Genomic DNA, 9113 nt, shown 5'->3' on the forward strand with positions numbered 1-9113 from the left:
AGGATTGCTAGTGTCACGGACTTTCTATGCTATTTGGGTCATTGTGGACCGGTTGACTAAGTCAGCACATTTCTGGCCATTAAGAAGACTGATGGAGCAACGGTCTTGGCTAAGAAGTATGTGAGAGAGATAGTCAGATTGCATGGGGTGCCAGCGAGTATCGTGTCTGATAGGGATTCCAATTTCACTTCGGTGTTCTGGAAGGCATTTCAGGCAGAGATGGGCACTAAGGTGCATATGAGTACAACCTATCATCTCAGACAGATGGACAGTCAGAGAGGATGATCCAGACGCTGGAGGATTTGCTGAGGATGTGTGTGTTGGATCGGGGTGGCCATTGGGCAGATCACCTGAACCTGGTAGAGTTGCTTACAACAACATCTATCAGGTGAGTATTAAGATGGCTCCTTATGAGGCGTTGTATGGGAGGCTATGCCATATACCGTTATGCTAGAATCAGGTGGGGGAGATGAGCATGTTCAGAGTAGATTTTGGTCAGGAGACCTCAGAGAAGATTCGGGTTCTCAAGCTGAACATGAAGGAAGCTTAGGATCGGCAGAGGCGTTATGCCGATAGGAGGAGGAGAGATCTTGAGTTTTAGTTTTGGAGACAGAGTGTACTCAAGATGGCCATGTTTCGGGGTCCGAACAGGTCATTGACATAGACTAAGTTGAGTCTGAAGTTTATGGGTCCGTTCAGAGTGATTGAGCGGGTGGGACCGGTAGCGTATAGGTTGGAGTTTCCTGAGGTTATGCGTGCGTTCCACAAGGTGTTCATATTTCTATGTTGCGGAGGTGTCTCCGTGAGTATGATCAGTTGTTGGCTAAGATTCCTGAAGACCTTCAGCCTAACATGACTGTGGAGGCGAGACCAGTGAGGGTTTTCGGGAGGAGGATCAAGGAACTTCAGAAGAAAAAGATTCCTTTGATGAGAGTCTTTTGGGACTATGGTGGTTTGAAGGAAAGTTTCCTGAGATAGAAGTTTCCAAAAGTGGGAAGTGCTAAAAATGGAAAGTTTAATGCGAGTTAGAATTTTTTCATTTTTAGTGGTTGTGAGCCTCGGAGTGGCATGTGTGGCCTTAGTGGCGGACTTTTGTGTCATTGTGCCCGTGTGTGGCAGTCTTTTGAGACATTGTGTGGCCTTTGTGGCGGACTGTTTAGCTAGTTGTGTGGCCTTTGTGGCGGGCTATTTAGCCAGATGTGTAGCCTTTGTGGTGGGCTGTTTAGCCAGAGTGCCTATTTAGGCGGTCCTTCGGGACATATGGTCTTTGTGACGGTTCTTCGGGACAGATGGTCTTTGTGACGGTCCTGTTTAGGACAGATTGTTTGGTCTTTGTGACGGTCCTGTTTAGGACAGATTGTTTGGTCTTTGTGACGGTCCTGTGTAGGATAGATTGTTTGGTCTTTGTGACGGTCCTGTTTTAGACAGATTGTTTGGCCTTGGGACGGTCCTGTTTAGGACATTTGTTTGGCCTTGTGGCATGTATATGATCCTTGTGCGGTCATGAGGTATTCCAGTGAGGGGATATGTGGTTGGTACGACATTGAGATGTCTTACGAGAGCCACGGGAAGGAAACCTAGATAGGGATAGGACTCAGACGTATTCAGAATTGTTTGCTCGCGACTCTTAGGGGACTTAGGTTCTCCTAGTACTGCCATATTCTGAGACTTTGTGGCTTGGGAGTATGGTTGGTATATCGACTTTGGATGACGATCCGGGGGTGCACTGTAGGGTGGCAACCCGAGAGACGAGTATTGGATTTTCCTTATATATATTATGGCATGCGGGTTTAGGCCCGATGAGGAGCCAACATTATGGCATGCAGACTTAGGTCTGATGAGGAGCTAATAAAAACTCAAGGTTTAGGCCTATGAGTAAAGGAAAGTCCAAAAGTCGAGAGCAAATAACGACTGGAGCGTGAGTCTATCGCGTAGAGGTGACCTTCCGTAGATCGGTCAGAAGAGTGCAGGCTGTGGAGGCGTTTGCACGGGAGTCCTTGGCTGATGGTTGTTCGAGATTCGAGATCGAATCTATGTGGTGGGGGAGAATTGTAACACCCGTGAACCAAAACTCTGAGTTTTGGGGGTGGGTGTCGACCAACACCATTGATTTCTGGTTCGACCAGATTGAGTTAATTATCGATTTGGACCGGTTTGGTTTAAGGAAACCATTGAACCTAGTTATAAAAGGGAGAAAACGACCTAGGGTCGTGTTTTGTTTTTGTTTCACGCTGTTTGGAGAGAAAACAAAGAGAAAGAGTGTTCTTGAGCTTTTTGGTGATTCTGGGAGATTGCTTGGCTGTTCTTGAGAGATTTGGAGCTAGGAAGGAGCTTGAAGCTTGCTAGGAAGGTTGGATTCATCATTGGTTGTCAAATTCTTCCTGCAGATAGGTGAGTGCATGACCATGGCTTATCTAAGCTAAGATCTCTAGTTTTTCTATGATTTGGTGCTTATGTGGTTGTTTCTTTGAGTTCTCTATGGTTATTCGTGGCTGCTATGGCAAGGTTTTGGCTTCTGGGAATGCATGGAGCGGATTGGAGAAGATTGGAGGCGAGATTCAGAGTTTTTAATCGAAGGAAATCGGTGCTCGGCATCGGTGTCGATCGACACCAGTTGGGGTGTCGGTCGACACCAACGCGAGGACGGCTCGAGACTTTGGCGAGTGTCGATCGACACCATGTAGAGGTGTCGGTCGACACAAACTAGGGTTTTCGGGAGTGTCGGGCATGGTGTCGGTCGACACCAGATTGTCAGTGTCGATCGACACCATCTAGTGTCGGTCGACACCCTTCTTTCAGCTACGACGGATGATGCATGCTTTGTATATTGCCTGGTTTGTTTTATTGATTGTTGTTTGTGGCATGTAGGGATCTTATTGCTTGTGTGTATAGCTCAGTAGATGGGAGGATTGCCTCACTGAGTGTTTATAAAATACTCATGCATCTCAATTGGTATTTGTGGTGCAGGTAAAGGCAAATTGTGATCGTAGAGTCAAGGCAATGAATAGGAGAATGTTCTAGGGACTCGATTGGATGTTGTCCGGCATTGCTAGGTTGCTAGAGTTGGGTCAATAGAAACATTGCTAGGTTGCTGGTTCCATGTTTTCTAATGATTGGTTATTTGGATATTGGTTATGTTTTGAATATTGGCTATTTATATTTATTGGATATTTATTGGATATTTGTATTGTTATTCCGCTGTTGATTGTGATTGTGGTTAGGTGGCTAGTGGTTATGGGCCACTAGTTGTAGTTTATTCATTATTATTATATTTATATTTATTATTATTTATTATTAAAAAAAAAGTTGGATCCTTTCACTTGATGTAAATTTAAATACTATAATATTAAAATAATTAATATTCAAAAAAATATATATTGATTTACTGAAAATTTGCAATATTAAAATAATACTATCTCAAACAAAATAATATTTATAAGAAATATAACAATAATAATAATTATTATATTATAATTCTTAGAAAAAATGTTGACTCTTGCTAAACATTACTGGATATTTCCTAGTATATATTATCTATTATTTTAGTGTATTATAAACTTTTATTTATAATTTAAGGGTTTTTTTTATATGTTTACAAAGTTAAGGGTATTCATAATATTTAATTTTAGTGTATCTATAAATTTTGACGTTGCTGTTTTGTCCCCGTTTTCGTTTCCGTTTATTCCCCGTACTCGTTTCAATCCTCGTACTTTTTGATTTTTAAAGAAGTTTAAATTAAATATTATGAAAGAATAAGTCTATGACTCATGTCGAACACCCACAAATATACTGTACTCGGGCGGTTGCAAGAGAACCATTCACGCTCATAGTTACATAACTGATCGGGGTTTTGTCCACAATGAATTTTTACAAAATTTGCTGTCGAGAGGTGGATATTTACACTGCATATAGTTATTATACCATATACAATATAGGTTATACATATGTACATGTCATCTCCCATCAATAGACAGAAACAAAATAATAAGTAAATTAGCAACAACTTAATAACAAGCATCAGTGTTCTATAACAAAAAAACAAATAACAAGCATCAGTGTTCAAAATCACGATTAAGTTACATGCACACACGCACATACAATTCTTGATTTTGTGTAGAAGAAGAAATCACGGGACATTCGATTCTTGAGTTGTCTTCTAACATGGAGACCATATCGATATCCATACAAGAAAAGAAAAAAAGAAAAAAAATCCACTTAAATCTTATGAGGAAGATATAAACCTGGGACAATATTGATTTTTGATATGTGTGTTATTTTCTCTTAACTCTTAAGCATGTAGATCAAGGATTTGCAGCAGACGGTCTTTTAGGGCGTCTACAAGACTTCCACGAGTTGGTTTGTTTTGTTTTACCAATCCCACACGCTGGAGAAGGCGGAGTGGAAATCCGGACTTGATACATTAATATGTTACATGAATCATAACAAATTACTTTATTAAATTTGTGAAAGATATATTAATAAATATCATATCATTCTGCTACTCTCTAACTAACAAACAATCAATTCTAGTAAAATAAATTTTAAATGTTTGAAATAATATTATTTTGATCCCTTAATTTTTCTTTTAAGATGTAATCATAAATTGAAAGAGTGGTTTTGTATTATTGATTCCTTTTCGAATTTACGATTCAAATTCTAAAGAAATGCAAGAGTAAAATAAAATAAAAATTTTGAGTAAAATAAGAATAAAAATTTCCCAAAATAAGTAAGATAGTGTAGCAAAGTTTTTGTGATAAATAGATGATACTGACCTACGTGATGGACTCTAGCCTCCGTGACTCTTGCATGAAAAGATAGACATAGAAGCAAAAAAAGCAAGCATAAAAGAATAGAGGGTTTTGTTTTCTTTTCTGCCATTGTTATCGTATATTCATATATTACATTGGCTAGTTTTTAGATTGTTTATATAGAAAAATGAAATCACTGGAGAAGAGAAAATGAAGATATATGTAACTCATTTTAATACAATGCATATTCATAGTCAAGCAGAAAATTAATAATAAATGTGAAATTCAACAAGTATACCATAACGCGGTTTTGTGTATAAGCTTTGGCACTTCTTTAATTGAAGACTTCAACACTTTGATTGTTCAGTTTGAAAATGTCATACCATTGAATCCCTCCCGTGAATCTGTACTATAAAGTAATTGAAGACTTAGATACTTAGACGTTAATGTTACTGTTAATCTGTTGGTCTTTTATCTTTCTCTTTTGCTTTCAAAATCCTTTTTTTGCCCATATTTGTGATTGTCATGATAATAGTGCCCTATACTCTCGTGATCTCTTTAGGGTAAATTTGCTCACTGACCAAACCAATAAAACCATAGAAGAAAATAACCATATATTTGAAAAAATTAGGAAAGTAGGATTAGGGGTAGGGAAAATTACCAATTTAGTGTTGATAGGTGGTGGTTGAGGGTGGTGATGGTGGCCGGCGGAGGTGGCCGGAGTAGGTGGCCGGCGGAGATGGCCGGCAGAGGTGGCCGGAGTAGGTGGCCGGCAGAGGGGGTCGCCGGAGGTGGCCGGAGTAGGTGACCGGCGGATGTGGCCGGCGGAGTTGTCCGCCGGAAAAGATCGCCGGAGTTGGCCGTCGGAGTTGGTCGCCGGAAAAAATCGCCGGAGGAGGTCGTCGGAGATGGTGGCCGGAGGTGGTGATTGTGGTGGTAGGGAATGGTGGTTGTGATGGTAGGGGGTGGTGGTGGTTGAAGTGGTAAGGGTAAAATATGTAATTAATATAGAAAATATAGAGTATATAATGTTTATATGGTTAGTATGGTTAGTGGGTTAATTATAATTTTTTTTTGAGTTATACAGTGCAATTCCTCATCTCTTTATCTTGGCTTTTTTTTTTCTTGTTTTTTTTAATCGTGGTCACTTTATTTTTTTTTTTAATTCGTTAATCATTTGTCCAAAAAAAGGGTCTCTTTATATTGTCTGTACATAATCAAATGTATAATATTTCAAATGTTCTTGTACTATAATAATTCAACCTCAGTTCCTCATGTTTACGTAATTATATCGATTGTGTTGTATTATTAATAATTCATACTCATGTTTGTGCATATGAATTGATTATGTCTCACAGAAATCTGGCATTTAAAAAAAAAACAGAAATCCGTTAGTAAAAAAATCTCTGTGGACCATCTTTTTCGAAATTTGATTAAAATTGTGTTTCACATTATCATTGGACAATTTCACATAAATCTAGCTTTTTCGCCGAAATAGGTTGCCGCTAAACACAAATTTAGTCAATTAATGTTTAACAAAATATGAGTCTAACAATGTTTAGTAGTAGATTTGCTTGTGATCGAACCCGGTTGACCTACTTTATCTGATTCACCCTCCGAATCTATACTAGTATTTTTGCAGCAGTTTTTGTTCAAATATATTGTTTGGAAAGTTTTTACATTGAATGTTATTTAATACTTATATTCATATCCAAACAAGTTTAGTTAATAATCTCTACTATCCTTATACCAAACACAATTAAAATATTTTAAATATCCATAAATATAATATTTTATAATTAATATAGATATTTAGAAGATTTATTCCAGATTAAAAAAAAATTATTCTCCTATCATCTCTTTTTGATTTTAAAATTTAAATATAGTGAATCATCATATAATACATAAAGTTAATAAAAAGGTGTATTTTTCCTGCATATATTGTGATTTGAATTTTTTTAAACAAACATATATTACTCAATTAATATAAAAAGTGTGTATTCAACATACATATACAATATAGTAAATTTACTGTATATAGTAAATTATAAAATTTTAAGAAGTTTATAATTTATAACTGATATATCTAAATTTAATAAAAAGTTTAAAATTATAAATATTTAAACATATTAAATTTTAAAATTACACAAACGAGTTATATTACATGACGGGTTATATGACATTACATGATTGAATTAATAATACTAAAAAATAAACTATCAATAATATGATATTTCAATACGGGTTAAATCTTCATTTTAATGTTTTAACAACACCAATATAAAATATGTCGAATCAAACTGATTTAGTTAAGATTGTAGGAAACAAAAATTGTTGTGCGATATACCACGGTTTATATATTAAAATTAACAAAAAAATATATTAGCAAAATTAGTATTAAAATAGTATATTAACACAAAAAATTTAAAAAAAAACTTATTCCGCAGTGTATCGCGGGTCATAATCTAGTTAGGTTTAAAAATATTGTTTAGTTTATTTTTTTCTATATAATAATTTAGATATATATTAGGTTCTAACATTTTATTCAATAAAATATGTTTCTAGTTTTTATACTTTTTATTAAAAGTAATATCACTGTTCTTCGATTGCTTTTTCGTTAAAATATTTCTCTTTCACTTTAGCGTTATACAAACAATGGACAGTCTCTTATTCCTAACACTGGAGTCTGCGATAAACAGTTATGCTTGCAATATTTTGCGATTTCCCGTTTAGTGGTGTTCCACAATCTGCAAAAAATGGTATTCTTTGAAAATTAAATCTTAGCTCAAATCTAGTGTAGAAACGTTAACTTTTGACTACTGGATTAAGAGATTTAAATCCAGAAAAATGAGCACTAAGTTAATGATAATTTAATGATATCATTTTTTTTTGTTGATAATTTAATAATTTACCAACGAAAAACAAATTAGCTACTGCCCGTTCCTCTACGCCCGTCTGAGCAATTATTTTTGACTGTTCATAGCTTCTTTCTGAATTTGCTTAAAAGGAAAATAATAAGATTTATTTTTCTTGTTCTTTGGTAATATATTAGCTAGGAAGATTGACTTTTTCTCTAGTCGTTTCTATGAACTTAGTGATAATAGAACAGGAATTGTTTTGCATATGTTATGAGCGATAATGTCAACAAGTTTTTAGCCTGTCTGACCCATACACCTAACCTGTATCTATTCTCATAAAATATATTATTTGCTAGAAATTTTTGAGATCTTTGGATCGAAAAACCCAATCTGTGGCCAATTCCTATTATGCGAGTAATACGATTTATTGGAGTCTAATTCCGGTAGTCTTGGAATTTATTTCTTAAGAATTGGAGAAAAAGTAAATTTAAAAGGTGCTAAGGGAACATTACCACACTTTTTAACAAGTCATAGAGTTCAACATCCGGAGAATAAGTTATTGGAACGTAAGATGTAAAAAAGAAGAAGAAGAAGCAAATTTAGCTGCTACATAGGACTAGAAGGAATAACGAAACAAACGATTCTATAGTTTGTGAAGCAGATATAATCCATGGGACATATTTGATATATTCTTAATTTGTTTTCTTCAACATAGAGATTAAGGGTCTGCTGCAGATGGTCTTGCAGGGCGTCTACAAGACGCTTCTGTTGCTCCGTCAACATGATAAATACCACTTCCACACGGTTTAGAGGGCGGAGTGGATCTAGAAGGAGAAGTGGAAATGCGAACTGAATACATTAAAAGATTATGCATATATTAGTTGTAAATTTATTACTAGATGAAATTTAGTGTTTTTACTTGACAAATGCCAAAGGATAATGGAAATATTATCGCTAACAATGATTAACTTAGCAATATTTTTGCAATACTAAATCACAATTAAAAAAAAAAATTCGCAATATATATAAAGTCGTGTAACAAAGTTTTTGGGATAAATAGATGATGATACTGACCTATGTGACGGAATCTAGCCTCCGTGACTCTAACATGAAAGGATAGACATAGAAGCATAATAAGCAAACTTAGAAGACGAGAAGTTTGTGTTTCCTTTACTGCCATTGTTACAATGTTAACCAGTAAGTTCATTGTATATATAGACTTAGATTATGTGAGAAAATAGAATCAAGAATATACTTAGTTATTAATACATTGAAATTCAACAATCAAGCATATATTCAATAATAAATGTTAATTTCAGTTAATGTTTGTCACAACGCGGTTTGGTGCATAAGCTGTAGCAGTACTAGGACTTAAGTAAGTTTGAATATAATATCATTGATACATTTCTTAGTAATCCGAATCCCTTATGTCTATTATGTAGAGAAGAATATTCAATAATACCAATTTAAAACAATTGTTATGAGATACTCAAATGACACTTGTTTC

General features: G+C 35.4%; 1 protein-coding gene and 1 long non-coding RNA gene across 2 annotated transcripts; both read right to left on the reverse strand.

Moving 5' to 3' along the window:
- Nucleotides 1–3830: 3830 nt before the first annotated feature.
- Nucleotides 3831–4937, reverse strand: LOC104750368 (uncharacterized). Its single transcript, XR_761595.2, has 2 exons — nt 4773–4937; nt 3831–4411 (listed from the first exon to the last, which is right to left on the reverse strand). It is a non-coding gene; the product is annotated as an uncharacterized LOC104750368 (long non-coding RNA).
- Nucleotides 4938–8212: 3275 nt separating this feature from the next.
- LOC109132916 (uncharacterized) lies at nt 8213–8786 on the reverse strand. Its single transcript, XM_019245377.2, has 2 exons — nt 8681–8786; nt 8213–8455 (listed from the first exon to the last, which is right to left on the reverse strand). Exons 1-2 carry the CDS (start codon nt 8784–8786, stop codon nt 8325–8327), a joined length of 237 nt encoding a protein of 78 aa, XP_019100922.1. The 3' UTR covers nt 8213–8324.
- Nucleotides 8787–9113: the final 327 nt, after the last annotated feature.

This window comes from Camelina sativa, chromosome 5 (assembly GCF_030686135.1).
Source record: "Camelina sativa cultivar CO46 ecotype springtype chromosome 5, ASM3068613v1".
NCBI lineage: Eukaryota > Viridiplantae > Streptophyta > Magnoliopsida > Brassicales > Brassicaceae > Camelina > Camelina sativa.